Below are 16,623 nucleotides of genomic sequence, written 5' to 3' on the forward strand. Positions count from 1 at the left end.
ACAGCTTGAAAACACAACTACCTCATGATGGATCGTACTGTCATTCACGCAGCGTGGGTTTATGATGAGGCTCGAAGTAATGAGTAAAGTCTCCCGCGGAGCATACAGCATCATCGTCGCCACAGACGCGCCGGCATTCTGCGGCAATTATTCGGATGCAGGGCAGGCACGGCACTAAACAAGGGACAAAAAAGGGTCCAACATCTGGGGGGGAGGCCCCGCGCACGGGGCCCGCGGACCACGAGAGTCTCCGCTCTGGAATACTAGGCCACCACATTTCTATATGCTTGATTCTGGTCGTGGAGAAGTAGGAAAATATCGTTTGATGATGTTCTACGTTCTGGAAAGACCTCAAAAACAACTCGGACAAACTGATCTTTTTATCAGATTATCTGCATCCGTGAAACCCGCGTGGCATGGTTGCCAAGAACTCCCTCCAAAAAATCACGGGCTTGGCTCCTCGCTTTGCTACGAAGGCCAAGTGTCCGGCCACGACCTCGGTTACGAGTCTCGCCTCTTGGCTCACCAAACCGAGTGCAGCCACTCGAGAGTGGTCCGATGTGCTCCGGAGGATACCCGCTTGCGGATTGATTAGATCCTTGGCTGTTCTTGGCGGGGAAGGGGAGCGGTGCTCTTCTCGGCTCGCGGTGGAGGAGGCACAGAACGAGGCTTTGGGTCTGTGGGGTTCGATGATATACCGATGATATACATGAACACGCTGTTGTTGCAGACCTTTTGGGAATTGCTACAGATGTTACATCCTTTTGCTACAGCCAAAGAGATATCTGGACAGGAGGGGACGAACAACATTAGAGTTCGCATTGATAGGGCACACAACGATCTCGTTCAGTCGTTGTGAGGCACTGAACATGAAATAGAGTTTTTGTTACTGCAGGAGCAGCCAACCAGCAAGTATCCTAGCAAAATGGCACGAAGTGTCACCGAACCACCCACCCCTAGCGTGGCGATGATATCTTATCAGATGCAGCATCCTGGTTCCACCTCGGACCAGGCCCGCCACTGGGAGATGTCGCCAAGGGAAAACCAAGACATTGGGAGGGGATTCGCTGACCCGGTTGCTTGAGAATACGCAGGCGTGACACAAACAAGGCTTGGCCGTGCAAGGGCTTCTTAAAAATGTCTCACGCCCGCAGCCCAAAGGATCGATTGGCAGATCGACAAAAGTTTTTTCTTTCTTTGCTTTCTCTCCCACCGCCCTCTCTGCCTGTCGGACACGGTTTGATTGCTGCCACCATGGCCCTGGACAATAAGAGCCGTCCCCCTCAGGTCGATGAGGACCCTCTTCCCATCGAGCACGAGGTTTCCCCAGACCCGTCACTTCAGAACCAGGATCAACAGGATGGTGTTCGCGTTGCGGAGGCGGTCACGGCTGTGTGGTCCAAGAAGGCTCTCTATTTCTCCTATGGGTGGTAAGTGCATGTTAGCCTGTGTGCCTTAAGAGTCTTGGGGTCTGGGACAAACTGACTGGAGGTCTATATAGCATGTGGATGCTCTACTTTGTCAGTGGGCTGAACAACAATCTCACCGCCAATCTGTCGGCCTACATCACCAGTGACTTCTCGGCACATTCACTGTTGACGGTCATTAGCATCGTCACCAGTGTCATGGGTGCTGCGTGCTTGCTGCCAATTGCCAAGGTGCTGAACCTGTGGGATCGGACGGTCGGTCTGGGCATCATGGTTCTCATTGCGATGATGGGTCTGATTATGATGGCGGGCTGCAACAATATTGCAACCTACTGTGCTGCGCAGGTGAGTGACCCCATCGCATTTTCTGCGATACGCATCAGTCTCACACTGCCTTTCCTAGGCCTTCTACACGGTCGGCTTCACCGGCGTGATTTTCTGCGTGGACGTCCTCACCTCCGACACCTCCTCTCTACGCAATCGTGGTATCGCTTTCGGCTTCACCTCCTCGCCGTACATCATCACGGCCTTCGCCGGCGCACCGCTCTCGAACCAGTTCCACGAGACCGACTGGCGCTGGGCGTACGGAACCGTCTGCATCCTGTTGCCCGTCGTTGCCCTCCCGTTGATTTTGACCTGGGAGATGGCCAAGCGCAAGGCTGACAAGGAGGGTCGGCTGCAATACAAGCCCCGCAGCACGCGCACCTGGTGGCAAAGCATCTGGTTCTACATTATAGAGTTCGATGGTGTGTATCTTCCTCCCCAACGCCCACCCCAGCCACATCCGCGATATCCCATTAACACCGAGTCTCCCCTTCCAGTTGGCGGCATCATCCTCATGATCGGCGGTCTGATCCTCTTCCTGACCTCATTCAACATCGCCGGCAACACCGAGGAGGAGTGGAAATCGCCCAAGATCATCGCGATGATGGTCGTGGGCTTCTGCGTGCTGCTGCTGTTCATCGTCTACGAGCGCTGGGGCGCGCCCAAGCCGTTCATCCCGTACCACCTCCTGACCAACCGCACCGTCATCGGGGCGTGCCTGCTGAGCACGACCTATCAGATCTCGTACTACTGCTGGGCGAGCTACTACACCTCGTTCCTGCAGGTGGTGTACAACACGAGTCTGACGCAAGCGGGCTACATCAGCTCAATCTTTGATCTGATGGACCCGATCTGGCTGATCGGGTGCGGATACCTGATCCGGGTGACGGGCCGATTCAAGTGGCTGCTGCTGTGGGCAGTCCCCCTCTACCTGCTGGCCAGCGGGCTGATGATCTACTTCCGCACCCCCGACCACTCCGTCGGCTACATGTGCATGTGCCAGATTTTCTTAGCGGTCGGCGGCGGCACCCTGATCCTCATTGAGCAGGTCGCCGTCCTGGCCGCCTCCTCCCACGAGGAGTACGCCGCCATGCTGGCCCTGCTTAGCACCTTCGGGAATGTCGGCGGCGCCGTCGGCAGCAGCGTCTCCGGCGCCATCTGGACCAACACCCTGCCCCAGAAGCTGCGCCAGTACCTTCCTGCTGACACCCTCGACCAGTGGGAGGAGATCTATGAGTCCCTCGACGTCCAGCTTTCCTATCCTGTCGGCTCCGAGACCCGCATCGCTATCCAGAATGCCTACGCCTCCAGTCAGCGCAATATGATGATCACTGGTACGGCGCTGATGGGGCTGTCCATCGCTTGGGTGCTGATGATCAAGAATATCAAGATCAAGGAGAACAAGGACGTCTCCAAGGTGCTGTTCTAGAGGGATAGAGGGGCGGGGTGGAGGCTGGGGTTGGTGGATAGGTCGTGCGGAGGTGCATCCCCGGTCGCTGAGACTTTCTCAACATTCTATGTAATCTTTGGGGGCGATACTTGGGCCCTGGTCCAGGTCGCTCCAGTCTGTTCTAATATTGTTATAAAATTAATCAATTCATCTTGCGTACATCGCCGCAACGAGAGTCAATATTGTGCCCTGCGAGGCTCCAGAGCAGTATTCGGAACCCACTGCGTAATGCATCCACTATTGCAATAGAATGGATGGTTGGAACGCGTTGGAATAAGCGCTAAATAGACAAGAGCAGTAAGTACTGCCATCACTCTGTTGGTTAGGTAAGCTGCAGTGTCTGAGAGACAGTTGTGCAGCATCTGGCAACCATATCGAAAACTGCCCTCCTCATTGCCTGCGTCCAAGTGACTCGAAGCAAGGTAGGGGACAGGTCTACTGACGACACGAAGAAGAATCGACATAAAGAGGGCCCGGATAGCATTAGCAAGTAACATCAATTTTTGCATAAGATGACAAGACTTAGTAGTTTGCGCTTGTTCCCCTCAATAAGATACAGCTTGGTCAAGAAGCGAAAGTCGAGACCCTTCGAACCAGAAGCACAGCCCCTCCAGAGTAGGACAACTGAATAGCACGAGAGAAGCCGGACGGTACAACAACAACTCGGAATCCCTCCTCGCCATAAACCTGTGTTCCTCCATCAGCCTCTACTGCTGGGCACAGCCAGTGCCACCACCGCCGGGGGCGTCGACATTTTCCTCGTCGTCGTCCTCCTCCTCTACCTCCTTCCACGGACAATGAAGCTCATCATGCGGCCACAGCCGCTGGTAGAGCACCCTCGCCGCCCTCCACTCCCAATCATGATCCCAACAGCCATCCGATCTGAGCGAGCAAGCCACGTTCCATCGTCAGCAGATGTCTTCCAGCATCCAAACAGAAATCAAAGAACCAAAGGAATGGAGCAGTTAATGAAGAAGGGATACGCACCTCAACTCCACAGCCTGCGGCGCCAGCATCGCGGCCCGGAGCAGCACACACGCGACGACCTTATCGTAGGGCTTGCGGGCGGTCTTGACGAAGTTGAAGGACCCGTCCTCCTTCACGCTGATGACCAGGGGCTCGTGGCCGTTCTTGCCGACCCCGTTTAGGTCGATCCCCTCGTCCACGGATACGATCGGAGCCGTGGTCATCGCGTACCCATCGTGGTAGTCGGGCGGCCCCGTCAGGGGGACCCCGGCGGCGGCGATGATGGTCTGCGTGTCGGCGATCAGGCGCGGCCAGAACGCCTCCCAGCCTTCGCTGGCGGAGTTCACGTGGAAGTAGTGGGTGTAGCTTTCAGTGTAAGTGAGAGCGTGTTAGTGGGTTTACTGAGATTGATGGGGGATTGGATGAGTGATCACTTACCCCATCTTGTGTTGTGGTCTTTTGTCGTGGTACAGTAGGTAAATGGTTCTTGTGATCGAGTGGTGATGAGGACAGAGGCCGAGTTGGAGATGAAGAGGTAGGGAGAAGGTAAAGTGGGAAGATGTGAGGTAGGAAGATGTGAGAGTGACAAGGTGGGAGGAAGAGTGCGAGCAAAAAAATATCATAGATTGAGGAAGTAACACTGTGTTACTCACACTGAATGGAAGTATAGTAGTGTACAGTGCATCCTTGCGGCCTGCATACTAGGTAGTTTGCTGCCTGTCCCCGCTGCGACCGCCTGTTGACTTCATATGGGGTGGTGAATAAACCCAGAGGTTTACTTCTAAGGAGAACAATGGTTTTATCATTGTGTCTGCCAGCGTTGTTCCTCATGATATTGAAGTTCGGTTTTCTGGATCTTTGAATTCCCCTTCTGATTTGTAGACTTTTGAATGTTATTTTGTTCGATTTCTATATTCTTGCTACAATATTTCGAGTATCTATACTACCCCCTCTCCCCAATTATAAGGTTCACGCAGTTAAGTTTGCCCCTAGTCTGAATTCAATGAGAAAGATTCGCAAGAGCCGAGGGGATAGTCTAGATCACCACTAGTACACATCCACTTCCAGTATGTTGCTGAGATCCTCTGCACCACCCAGAAAATTATCAAAAGAATGCTGGATCTGGCCACAAGTTATAGTTGTATCATCCTCAAGGCTTATATGATTAGCTCGCTCATATTATTCAAAAAGCTAAGCATGCGGAGTTGAGCTTCTATCCCATAGACTGAGTTTCGCTATCCCTCAGCCCTACGTCATACCCGTAGAATTGCATTAGATTAAGCCTTTCGTTTAGAACTTCGCTAAGCTTAGCGAAACTTATTGTCAGCATTGGCGATTTCATGACAGATAGCCAACAATCGTGTTCCTGGGTTAATCCCAGATGAGAGATAAGTTCGCCTGATACATGAGACCCTGTTAGATTCACACGGCTTCTGACACGGAAAGGCGATAGATAGCCTTACCACTTTGGTCGCTGGAATCCCATAATCTCGAACGACAGCAGAGCCTCCAGGGGCACCAATTTCTGCCTAGTGTGTACCTAGATCGATTCAGCAGGTTGCAACTCGGAAGAAGTAGAAAGCTCGGCGATCGGCGACGAGTTGACTCTCAGTTTATTATCGTTATGTCGACTCGGCTACCGCTCCTTAGCCTCGAGGGAGGTGCATTTGCCGTTCACCGGCATCGGCCCTCTTGCCTGCTTCTGGATATACTTGCTTTCCGGGTCATCGTGTTTACATGCTGCGGCCAGTAAGTCCGAACAAATACGATCCGGCGGACCATCAAAATCGGATATGTTTCCACTGTACAGTAGTCATTCAATAGATAGATGTTCCTGCTAAAGACATTGATTGTAGCTTGCCCTTGATGGTTTGCGTCTATTGCTCATATGGCCGATCCTGCAGTCGGACATGGGTCAATATAATTTTACTCACTGAACTTACCGCAAGACGGATCTCACAGAAACCCCCTTTCTCATGGTATGGTCGGCCATTTATGCTCGGCAGACTTGCAGAGGTGAATCCATGAGTGGTAATCAACTACGAGGTGGGTCGGGTACGTCGGGGCGGGCCTCGGCAAACTCCGAGCTCGGGGGGCTTCTCGGGTAAGCCCGACTCCACCACCTTTGTAAACAGATAGAGATGAGACTTCGGAGGCTCGGTCGAAGGCTGCTAGCTGCAGATCCCAGGATTCGGGCTTTGTGGTGTGTTGATCCACTCAAGAGAACTCAAGTAGGATACAAGGATCAACATCAAAATCCCTTGCTGGTTTAGCTCATCGTAAGGTAGAAGGGATCAAGTGCCGGCTTGTCTTCGCTCGCTTGGAGGCAGCAAGGACGAAAGGGTATTTGGTCGAATCTAGAAGCACGCTGTTGCGATACGGGCTCTGGGCGTCACATATACTACACATGAAGCTAAGGGCACGGGACGCAGCTATCTGGAGACCACTTCTCACAGAGTCTTGGGAATTTATCTTGTGGAGTTGGTCTATATATACAAAGTTATGAAGACGCCTTATCTGACGCAGTCAGAATAAAGGCTCGGTGATCCAAATCAGAGAAGAGCAGCCAAAAGGCCAGCGCCAACCATGGAAATCGCAGATCCATAGGAGAGGCTGTTCGCGCCACCAGTGTAGACAGCGCCAGAGCTGGAGGCAACAGCTGAGCCACTAGCCAAGGTGCTCTTGCTAGAGGTGGTGGTGGAAGTGGCGTTGCAGGTGGAGTTCGAGCTGGTGATACTGGTGTAGTCGCCGGTCTTGTCGGAGTAGGTGTAGCTGCATGCCGGGCTGTAGTTGGTGATGTTCACCGACTCGAGGTACATAATGAAGGGACCAGCGGTATAGTCAGTCTCACCACCCGCCCATTCTGAAACATACGTTAGCAAAACGACATAGACAACTGTCAAGTATCGCAGTTGGCTTACCAATGGTTCCAGCGCTGTTGCTGGGATCGCCACCAGCCCAGATTCCGATCTTGACAACCATGGGGGTCTGGGGGAAGTTGGTGCCATCCACCGCGTCAGCGTATTCGAGGGTGCGAACCACAGTTCCGTCGAGGATCCACTCGATTCTTTCCGCGGTCCAGTCAACGGCATAGGTGTGGAACTCCTCGACGGGATCAGTCAAGTCCACGTTGGTGTACCTGTCGTAGCTGGTGGTGTTGCCTTTACCGAAGTAGTCAGTCTGGACGTAAGTGTCGAAGGTTGAGATTTGTTCCTGTGATAGGGGTCAGCTTTCGACTGTTTTACTTGTTGGAAACCCAATCATACCCAGTCAATCTCGTCGAGGTCATCGGACTCCATCACAAGTGTGCTGATGATACCGGTACCATTGGCACAGCGAAACTTGGCTTCCACTCTCCCGAAGAAGATGTAGAAATCAGTCTGGATAGTGGGAGCATCTCCCTCTTCCTTGATCTCAAATTTGGCACCCAGGGAGGTGCTGTTAACCGTGCCAGCGGTCGTGGTCCACTTGTTGAACGCAGAAGATCCGACAGTGAAATCGGTGCTGAAAGACCACTGGTCGAGACCAGTATCGGCGGGACAGGTCTCTGTCGTGACGATCAGTTAGCGACAGGCTCAAACTCTCGTTCTCGGCATCAACATACTGTTCAGGGGGTTGCAGTCGGTGTAGGTCTGGGCTGCGCACAAGGGCACTCCGGCGGCGAGGGCAGCGGCGGCCCACTGCATGTAGGACTTCATGGCTGTCTTGGCTGTGTGTAACGAATGTGTGATGATAAACGAATGAGAAGTTTCAGAAACGAACGAAGAGGGTTTCGTCAGAGATATAGAGAGCGAAAGTCCGATGGCTGGGACGAGAACAGGGAAGTGCCGGAGGTTTATGGGCAAGCGCAACCAAAGCGCAGGTGGGCTGTCAGGGGGCTGGCGCAGCGTGGAAGGCAACAGCGAACATGTCGTCCTCGGAGCTAAGTTCGTCTTTGATCAAGAGCGCCTCCACAGTTCGAAATGAAGGACGTATGCATATTAGGTGTCCGAGCTCTTATTGGCGGGGTGGGTGGAACTGTTGGCCGACGACAACAGCCTTTGCTATGTAATTGTTCGCGGGCCATGGGGCCATGAACTGGTGCAAAAGCTTGAATGGACGATGGTTGGGCGGCTTGCGTGCTCGAGAGTACTGAGTATGCATGTTGCAGAGCGAAAGTCAACGTCGTCTTGAATACTTTTCCGCCGGCGGAAGGGCGCTCGTCTCAAAGGGGGAAAGTGCCGTCGTGGACAGTGGAAACACGGTGGATCTTCCATCGATATACATGTATTCGTTTGACGGCGTGACGCTGAAAGCCTCTGAGCCTACGTATGGGCATGCATCCTCCCCAGATTTCCACCCAATGGACTGATCAAGCCACACCGAGATGGTTGCCCATCGTTGCTCATCGTTCCTACCCACAGGATCTGCAGATAAGCCCATCGCAAGTTGTTGTCAACCCCTCAGCCGCCGCCCCATGAATGTCTGAAACTGTGATGTCGCGAACTCCACCCCTAATCATCGCCGGTCATTGTCCGCCAGAAGACAATATCAGAAACCGATATAGTATCATGCTGTTGTAAAAGGGGGGATGAGAGCTGGAACACGCTTTGAAGGCATAGGACTCTGAGAGATTGTGCAGAATAGCTCGAACTCCACCCTCTCCTGGGCCGGGTGTCTTACGTAGACAACCTCCCCGCTAGTCCGTTTTCGCCCTGCACGTGATCTGGGCCTTACGTATCACGACCACGCCAGAGACTCCGGTGGTTCATGCTTAAATATAGACTCTTGGACCTTGGAACTGGGGTACCTTGCGAGGCCTCTTGACCGGCTCTAAAGGCATCCACAGTTGGTGAACCCGATCCTCACTTGAGGTCAAAGGACATACAGTCACGTGATTATACATACTGCCTCGCCAGCGAATCCGCAAGGCGGCAAGGCAGCAAGGCAGAAAGGCATCAAGTTTCTCTACTAGATTCTAACCGCAGGACAAACCCCCAAATACAAGCAGCTATGTTCCACAAATACCATCCTTTCGATGTCGAAATCATTTACAGCACTAACCGTGGTGTAAATTCAATGCAAGAGCTGAAAGCTGTCTATTTATCGTCCAGATTGACAAGCTCAAGCTTGCTTCTAAACGCCTCCTCCAACGAGATCAGTGGTTCGCTTGCAATCTGTCCATGATACAAGATTAGCATTACATCATTCTCCACCAGACTGTGGCAGGGTAATACCTCGCGAGCCTCCTCAACCGTACCATTATGGAAGTAACCATACTCCTCAATGTACTGGAGGACCTGGCACAAGTCTTCCTGAAAGAACTCGGGTAATCCTCTCGAGGCAAGTGCAGCCTTGAACGTCTCTTTCGGCACAGTCTGGAAGCCCACAGACCTACCCAGCTTGTTTAAAGTCTCCACTATTTCTTTGACGGTGTAGTATCCTTCCGCGATATCCAATCGTTTCCCAATTGTCTCTTCTGGGCAAAGCAGAATACCCTTCACGAACTTGCCGACATCCGCTGCTGCGTCAACGACAGGCAGCACGGTGTTGATGTTGGCAGGCTCCGGTAAGGAAAGGCTGAAAGCTGGAGGATCAGTGGATAGAGGAGCGAGGAAGAAATCAACGATGAAGGGCGTATACACTCCAATGTTGATTATCGTGTGAGGGATCGCTAGAGACCGAATATAGTCGTCCACAACGGCTTTGCCATCCCAATGAACAACGCTGGTGAGTTTACCGCCGGTGACTAAGCAAAATATCCAGCATAGTTAGTCGAGAGCGACTGTTTGATTCAATGACTACTCAGAAACAGGTATGAAGTGACTTACTCTGCGAGACATGCGGCAGACTTGACCAGATCAAATGCTTAATGTCCAGCTCCTGTTTTAAATTAGATAAACGTCTCGGGTGCCAGAGGCTGATCCTACCTTGGCAACATCAGCCACAAGCTTCGCCTGCCTTGTCTCTGCAGCATAATCAAAAGCTTCCATGTTGGTGACTAGGTACACTGCATATGCGCCCTGAAGTGCAGCATAGACGTCTTTCTTTTTATCGAGGCTTGCCTAGTCTTTGTGGTTAGAGCCATGGTATTGTACAGTACAGTAGCTGAGCAGGTATGTAAGCTTACCTTGACAACCTCTGCACCTTGTTGAGCAAGAGCCAACGCGGCTGGCTTGGAAGGGTCCCTAGTGATAGCTCTGACCTTGAATTGTCGAGAGATATCAGGGTCGCTGAGAATTGCTTTCGAGACTGAGCCACCTTGGACGCCAGTGGCCCCAAACACCACCAAGACATTTCTATTATCAGATGACATGTTGAAGATTTTTGTATACGAGGACAGAAGTGTATGCTCGGTAGGAAAGGTATCTCGGTATGACAGTTTGACTGTTTAATTGAAGCAATCGAGGAGTTTTGAGCCGGCTTTTATATCTTCATGGACAGTCGATTGAGTTTTTGTCAGATTCATTCTCCATAGATTGTATACTACTACTTATCTTCACACTCGCAGTATAGAGCGCTGATTGGCTGATTCGCAATACCTTCCAAATAGGGCTAGCGTCACTGCTGCCCGCCGGTGCCGAGTCTCTTCACTTGGGTAGGTGTAGTATTCCTTTCAGTTGTCATCATGAGAACCTTAGCTCACATCATCATCCGTATTTGTAATGATTTGCAATCTGTTTCTCGGGTTCCAAGGCGATATACCCATCATCTACGCTGACGCGCTGGGAAACGCTCCACAACACTGGCCTTGTGTGGGACAATGGTTCGCCACGGACGGCTGTCAACAGGCTGCCAAACTTGCAGGAAGCGGAAGATTAAAGTAAGCCCATCTTACCTCTATGATGATATTCATGAAGCTAATTGCCTGCAGTGTGATAAGTTGCGACCAGCCTGTACACAATGTGTTCGATCTGGCTGGCAGTGCCCGCAGGACGCGGATTCCGTTCATCGAATGTTTATATATTGTGGCCCGCAGACGATGGCGACCAACACACCCAGGTCATTGCACACAACAACTTCACGGATCTCTTCGTGTAATGCGAAGCAACAACCCTTTATCAAACATGGGAGGGAGTATCTCGATCTAGATTCAAGTATTCCGAAGGAGGTAGTGCAGCCTCTACATTGCCGTGCAACCGAATACTACCTAGCAAACCATGTCCTGCGACCGACCCGAGCGATCCGGGGCTATAATGAATACCTTTATACATTCAGCACGGAGGTCCTGAAAGACCCGATGGTTGCCACGAGTCTGAGTGCAGTCGGACTCGCAGCCTACTCCCACAAGTATCGATATCCAGAAATCTTGAGCGAAGCAAGGTGTGAATATGTCCGATCCTTGAGATTCATTAATTCAGCACTCTCGTCATCGCAAGCGAACGCAGCAACTGATGCGATCGTCATTTCAATACTGCTTCTCATCTCCTACGAGTCCCATACAGCTGAGACCAGGCGTACTATCTCAAACCGCTATGCGCATGTGAAAGGCGCAGCGACGCTGCTGTGTCTGCGAGGAGACGCGTCTATCTCGTCTTGTCCGAGACGGCAGTTGTTTCATCACCTATTCTCATGTATCTCGGTACATTGCATTATGTTGTCGCTTCCTTTACCGGGTGATCTAGTCCTACTGCATGAAAAGGCCTTAAGATATGTGGATACGACGAGCGATCCTTCATGGCGGCTGTCGGAGTTGATCATCAAGGTGATTGAGTTTCGTGATGACCTACGATCGGGAAGGATTCGAGGTCCAGATACTATAATCTTTGCCGCTCAGAAACTCGATAGTGAGCTGGCTTCTGTAGCAGACACCTTTCCATCCTCTTGGCAGTTTGAGATTTTCACTTTGCGAGGGCGGTCAGAGTTGGTCTTTGGGGAGGACTTCCATGTCTATCCAGACCTATGGATTGGTTACACCTGGAATAACCTTCGAGCATGCCGGATGATTCTGCTTGACGAGATCCGCCGGCAATTAGAGCAACGCACGATACTTGCACAACCCTGCATAATGGCTGGTTTACTACAGCATCAGCAAACCTTGGCGAAGCTGCATCAGCTGAGCTCAGATATATGTGCAACAGTCCCACAGCACTGTGGCTATCACTTGGAGCTACTGAATTGCACAGGTCCAAATGAAACCTCAACCCCACACAAGCACCTCAGGCATAGTGATACAGGTATCCCGAGGGATGCCGGTGCGCACCTTCTTTTCTGGCCCTTTATAAATGCCGGACAGTTTACTCCATCACAGCACCAACGAAACTGGATCGCCGGCCGCATTCCTTCCGTGGGTCAGCAGGGAGCTCTTATTGCCGACATTCTGAAGTTGGGACAGCGAGTGTTTTAATGCGGTGGAAGAGAATATATTAAGGATCTGAATTAAATAGAGTTGAACCTGCTTGGAATTCCGGTTCAAATGGCACACCACGGAGTAGAAATAATCGCAAGATGTTGAGTTACGTGAAAGTGGACAAAGGATCAGTGTTGCTTTATATAACCACATCAAGAGACACCTTCCATCAAATCAGCATGTTAGCTCAGGGGAAGAGCGCCGGGCTCATAACCCGGAGGACCCTGGATCGAAACCAGGACATGCTAACTTGAAATTTTCTTTTTTCTTCTCAAAAATTTCTTCCGGAATTTCCGACCGGTGTAGATCCGAAACACTTATCGGCCTGCGGGGCTTATCGCGTTGTTTATCCGACACCATCCGGACAGCAACAGTGAAACATTCCGGTCGAAGCGATGGAGACTACAAGCAGGTAACATTGCTTCGCTCCTACAACCTCGTTCTGGAACTAATCATTCAGATCGGTCTCGGCTTGCTTACGTTGCCGACGACAGAAACTCAAATGTGGAGGTCCCAGCGAAGTCCCTTGTGCGAGGTGCAAATCGAGCCGGGCTGAATGCGTCTTTGTGAATCCCCGGGCATCGCGTGCCTCGAGCAGGTCTAGGCACCTTGCTGAGGCATTAGAGTGAGTTGATATGATTGCGTTTGATATAATTTCCTGCTCACATCCCAGTGACAAATGGTCTGCCCTAGAGCAGCGGATGAATAGCTTGGAGGAGAGACACCAGAAAGAGTTGAAGGAACTGCAAAGCACAGTCTCTCGGTTGTGCGACCGGGTCCAATCTAGCGCAGGGACAGAGAGTGGGGTGTCGTTGTCGGACGATGAGTTGCTCGCCGGGAATCGAGCCAAGGATACGGCCTCATTTGACATCGTGCGATGTGGTATTGTTACCGAGGATGAGTGGGAGGAGCTGTATGATTTGTGAGTACATTGATTTTGCGAAGATTGTCACTGAAATCACTGAAAGTTCGTGTACGTATATGCTTACGTGGAATTTAGTTTCGATGAGCACTGCCGGACAGTCATCGCATTCATGGATGACCAGCTCTACTCAGCGGCGCACGTCACCCGCAAACAACCTCTGATGGCGACGGTAATCTGTGTCATTGCATCCAAGGCGGTTCGCCCGGAGAAATATACCACCTATCTTGATGCAGCAGACCAGATAATCAGCGCCACGTTCTCTGGAGCCATAGATCTATACACCGTCCAGGCCGTGATGCTTCTAGCCGCCTGGACTGGCAGGCATCGTCTATGGGGATATATCGCTTCTATCGCCGTGGAACTGGGCTTGAACATGGCTGCGTCAAAATTAGGAGATGTCTCTGTAGAACACACAGCAGACTTAGTCGGTTCAGCAAGAACGTGGTTCTCGTTGTGTTGCTTTGACCTAATGTAAGCGCGGACGCCATCCGAAGCTGAGTTGTACAGTACAAAACTGACTTTATCAACAAGGATCAATCTGAATCGTCCATTTGTCGTCTGCAATATTATGGACTATCTACCTGTTGCCTCTCAACTTCTGGTGTCTCCTCACTGCAGACCGGTGGACTATCGCCTTTGCGCGTATTTGCAGGGGTTTTCAATCACCGGTATGAGGTCCCTCAGCTCTCACGGCGATAATACCCAACTGACAATATGCAGCTGAAGCCAAAACGCAAATAGCCAACGCAGAATTGCAACTGAATCCACTGCCTGGCAGCGTAGTTCAGAGATTGAGAACCCTTGATCAGAAAATTGACCGCTGGTTCTACCATATCAACAACAGTATGGAGCCGCTCTATCAGACTTTTGCTAAGAAGCAAGACCGTAATCGCTTTATGGTCCCCTACGCCTTTCTCAAGATGTGTGTCTCTTAATCCTACTCAAGCGTTGCAACATCTAATGTCTTTGTTGGGTTCAGTTACGTGAACGGTCTTGCTTTGCACGGGAAGGTGTCTCAACACGGAAGAGCGGATACCAATAGGGTGACTTTCATTCAGAAGGCTCTAGATAGCGCATGTCTACTGCTTCAAACTCAGTTTGAGTCGAAGGAGTTCCGACAAATGCTGCCCTACTCGGGAGACTACAATCTCGTGACTACTTACTATGCTATCGAGTTCATGCCCAAAGCTCTCGAAGTCGCTAGTGCAGCTGTGAATTGCGGGCTGGTGCTTTCGAGACTACGTCAGGGGGCCCAGTTCTTGGAAGAGGCTGGGGCTGCGGAATCTGCTCACAAAGTTCGAGATGAATTGCATATGCTGAAACAAGTGATGCGGACTTCTTTACCCCCGGAAGGTCTTGTGGCGGACTTAGACCAAGCTGCGGGAGAGTTTCTTTTTGACATTCCAAATTTTTTGGATAAATGACTCAAGGAGATTTGCATCAGTGATATAGAGGACTCGGACTCAACTTGCGTTGTAATTCTTCTGAGATTGATAAACTGTTGTACATAGCTATCCATTGCATATGCCTGGACGATGAAAGGTGGATTGACCACAACTACTCTAAGCGCCCAGCAGCCTTCATCGCCTGATGAAACTCCTCTTGCATCCTCGAAGCAAAATCGTCATTGAGCAAGACATCGATGCAGATCAGCGCGTTGGCCTTTCCTGCTCGCAGTGCCTCGACGTGCCCGATTTCACTTTCCGCTGCTTCCCTGAACCCTGTCGAATGGGGGAGATCAGTTGCATGGATGTTGAAGACGGATTGAATGCCAGGGCAGATGTAAGAACAGCTACCGAAGTCCCTGTCATAGATGGTGAGCTGCAAAACATCAAATGAGGTTGACATGAAGTACTTACGAGCTCCCTCCCAGATCGTGAGCTATCTTTGCCTCCGCCACCGGTAGCATCTCCTCCGGTGTTAGACCCAGATGTTGTATCATGTACTGCCTGTACTGCTCCGCGAGCGTCTCGTTTGTCACGACGTCTTCGTAAAGTGCAAACCTGGCAGTCTCACATCAGCACAATCCTTTGATCGAGGTTGAGAGACTCACCAATCCAATTCCACCGTACATCCAGTCGCAGCAGCCGCACCATGGAAGATAGGCTCCACCCTCGCCCGGAGTGCTTCAATCTGCTTCACCATCGGCGCCCGCACACTGAACATCCCCTCCGCATAATCCGGAATCAGATTCGGCACCTTCCCTGCCTCCAGAATGCACCCCTGGATACTCTCACTCTTCTCAATGTGCTGCCTCAGCAACGCGATCCCCGTGTATGCCTGCACGATGGCGTCGCAGGCATTCCGTCCCGTCCAGGGCGCCCCCGCCGCATGCGCCGACTTGCCGTGGAACTTGGCCCGCAGCTTCCACGAGGCCTTAGTCATGCACACGGGCGTGCTGAAATCCGGCATCCCGTGCGTCATCACACAGGCGTCGAAGCCCTGCCACGCGCCATTCTTCGCCATGATCCACTTCCCGCCGTACGACTCCTCGGCGGGGGTACCCATCACGACGACCGTTCCGGGCAAATTGCGGGATTTGAGGACAGACTCAACGGCCACCGCCGATGCGAGCGTGGAGGTGGCGATCAGGTTGTGGCCGCAGGCGTGGCCTACGCCGGGGAGGGCGTCGTACTCGGCGTTGAAGCAGACAGTGCGCCCGCCCTCTTGGACGGAGAAGCGCGCCTCGAAGGCGGTCTCGATGCCGTAGACGTTGCGCGTAACGGTCCACCCGCGCTGCTCGAGCCAGTCGGACAGGAGCTTGCTAGCTTTGACTTCTTGGAAAGCGGTTTCTGGGTTGTGGAAGAGCTGGAAGACATGATTTGGCTATTGTTTGGTCTCGGCTTCAGCGGATATGTGGAGACTACTAACCTCGAGACTCAATCTGCGCAGTTCTTCGCTCGCGTGATCGATGGCTCGCGTGGTCTCGGAGACGACATCTGCAGGTTGAAGAGGAAAAGGATCTGTCGGTTGGGTCATTTTGCAGAATTCTCAGCGCGTGTTTCGTCTTTTCAAGCCGTTCAAAGAGACAGTGAGGATGAAATTTGCGTCCAGAGAGCGAGGTGAGAGGGATGCCATAACTTATGTACGGTACTGTTTGTGGTGATGCAGACACCCCGCAAATACAGATAACGGTTGATAAGCGGTGTCAGTCATTGTTTCGGCTTCGGGGTCACTTTTCGGTCGGACCGATCCGCCCGAT

The 16,623-nt window shown here is 51.9% G+C and overlaps 7 protein-coding genes and 1 non-coding gene across 8 annotated transcripts; 4 read left to right on the forward strand and 4 right to left on the reverse strand.

Moving 5' to 3' along the window:
• Window positions 1–1,254: 1,254 nt before the first annotated feature.
• On the forward strand, window positions 1,255–3,180 carry mirD (putative MFS siderophore iron transporter; the record flags this gene model as incomplete). Its single annotated transcript, XM_025631284.1, has 4 exons — window positions 1,255–1,430; window positions 1,502–1,772; window positions 1,831–2,173; window positions 2,249–3,180. The coding sequence occupies 4 exons, from the start codon at window positions 1,255–1,257 to the stop codon at window positions 3,178–3,180; spliced, it is 1,722 nt and encodes a 573-aa protein (XP_025493472.1).
• A 728-nt stretch (window positions 3,181–3,908) lies between these two features.
• On the reverse strand, window positions 3,909–4,610 carry BO82DRAFT_400667 (uncharacterized protein; the record flags this gene model as incomplete). Its single annotated transcript, XM_025639207.1, has 3 exons — window positions 3,909–4,083; window positions 4,189–4,533; window positions 4,606–4,610. 3 exons carry the CDS (start codon window positions 4,608–4,610, stop codon window positions 3,909–3,911), a joined length of 525 nt encoding a protein of 174 aa, XP_025493473.1.
• Window positions 4,611–6,719: 2,109 nt separating this feature from the next.
• BO82DRAFT_373329 (glycoside hydrolase family 16 protein) lies at window positions 6,720–7,865 on the reverse strand (the record flags this gene model as incomplete). Its single annotated transcript, XM_025637364.1, has 4 exons — window positions 6,720–7,030; window positions 7,089–7,380; window positions 7,434–7,714; window positions 7,772–7,865. The coding sequence occupies 4 exons, from the start codon at window positions 7,863–7,865 to the stop codon at window positions 6,720–6,722; spliced, it is 978 nt and encodes a 325-aa protein (XP_025493474.1).
• Window positions 7,866–9,245: 1,380 nt separating this feature from the next.
• BO82DRAFT_431025 (NmrA/HSCARG family protein) lies at window positions 9,246–10,462 on the reverse strand (the record flags this gene model as incomplete). Its single annotated transcript, XM_025640657.1, has 5 exons — window positions 9,246–9,323; window positions 9,384–9,895; window positions 9,978–10,029; window positions 10,077–10,211; window positions 10,277–10,462. The coding sequence occupies 5 exons, from the start codon at window positions 10,460–10,462 to the stop codon at window positions 9,246–9,248; spliced, it is 963 nt and encodes a 320-aa protein (XP_025493475.1).
• Window positions 10,463–10,800: 338 nt separating this feature from the next.
• BO82DRAFT_306933 (Zn(II)2Cys6 transcription factor) lies at window positions 10,801–12,636 on the forward strand. The gene is made up of 2 exons (XM_025632266.1): window positions 10,801–10,969; window positions 11,021–12,636. Exons 1-2 carry the CDS (start codon window positions 10,910–10,912, stop codon window positions 12,491–12,493), a joined length of 1,533 nt encoding a protein of 510 aa, XP_025493476.1. The 5' UTR covers window positions 10,801–10,909; the 3' UTR covers window positions 12,494–12,636.
• Window positions 12,637–12,672: 36 nt separating this feature from the next.
• On the forward strand, window positions 12,673–12,744 carry BO82DRAFT_t114. Its single transcript has one exon. It is a non-coding gene; the product is annotated as a tRNA-Met (tRNA).
• A 144-nt stretch (window positions 12,745–12,888) lies between these two features.
• BO82DRAFT_411765 (fungal specific transcription factor domain-containing protein) lies at window positions 12,889–14,912 on the forward strand. Its single transcript, XM_025639803.1, has 5 exons — window positions 12,889–13,418; window positions 13,497–13,892; window positions 13,953–14,089; window positions 14,142–14,343; window positions 14,401–14,912. Exons 1-5 carry the CDS (start codon window positions 13,132–13,134, stop codon window positions 14,843–14,845), a joined length of 1,467 nt encoding a protein of 488 aa, XP_025493477.1. The 5' UTR covers window positions 12,889–13,131; the 3' UTR covers window positions 14,846–14,912.
• Window positions 14,891–16,529, reverse strand: BO82DRAFT_382377 (M20 family metallopeptidase). The gene is made up of 4 exons (XM_025637924.1): window positions 16,293–16,529; window positions 15,475–16,229; window positions 15,281–15,424; window positions 14,891–15,225 (listed from the first exon to the last, which is right to left on the reverse strand). Exons 1-4 carry the CDS (start codon window positions 16,398–16,400, stop codon window positions 14,979–14,981), a joined length of 1,254 nt encoding a protein of 417 aa, XP_025493478.1. The 5' UTR covers window positions 16,401–16,529; the 3' UTR covers window positions 14,891–14,978.
• Between the last annotated feature and the right edge of the window lie 94 nt (window positions 16,530–16,623).

Source organism: Aspergillus uvarum, assembly GCF_003184745.1.
Source record: "Aspergillus uvarum CBS 121591 unplaced genomic scaffold BO82scaffold_17, whole genome shotgun sequence".
Lineage (NCBI taxonomy): Eukaryota > Fungi > Ascomycota > Eurotiomycetes > Eurotiales > Aspergillaceae > Aspergillus > Aspergillus uvarum.

Coding starts and splice junctions, on each gene's coding strand:
- BO82DRAFT_306933 (XM_025632266.1), top strand. CDS start 10,910: ATGGTTCGCCACGGACGGCTGTCAACAGGCTGCCAAACTTGCAGGAAG. Junction 10,970..11,020: donor GCAGGAAGCGGAAGATTAAA/GTAAGCCCATCT, acceptor AATTGCCTGCAG/TGTGATAAGTTGCGACCAGC.
- BO82DRAFT_411765 (XM_025639803.1), top strand. CDS start 13,132: ATGATTGCGTTTGATATAATTTCCTGCTCACATCCCAGTGACAAATGG. Junction 13,419..13,496: donor TGGGAGGAGCTGTATGATTT/GTGAGTACATTG, acceptor CGTGGAATTTAG/TTTCGATGAGCACTGCCGGA. Junction 14,344..14,400: donor CCCTACGCCTTTCTCAAGAT/GTGTGTCTCTTA, acceptor TGTTGGGTTCAG/TTACGTGAACGGTCTTGCTT.
- BO82DRAFT_382377 (XM_025637924.1), bottom strand. CDS start 16,400: ATGACCCAACCGACAGATCCTTTTCCTCTTCAACCTGCAGATGTCGTC. Junction 16,230..16,292: donor TGCGCAGATTGAGTCTCGAG/GTTAGTAGTCTC, acceptor CATGTCTTCCAG/CTCTTCCACAACCCAGAAAC. Junction 15,226..15,280: donor CACGATCTGGGAGGGAGCTC/GTAAGTACTTCA, acceptor CATCTATGACAG/GGACTTCGGTAGCTGTTCTT.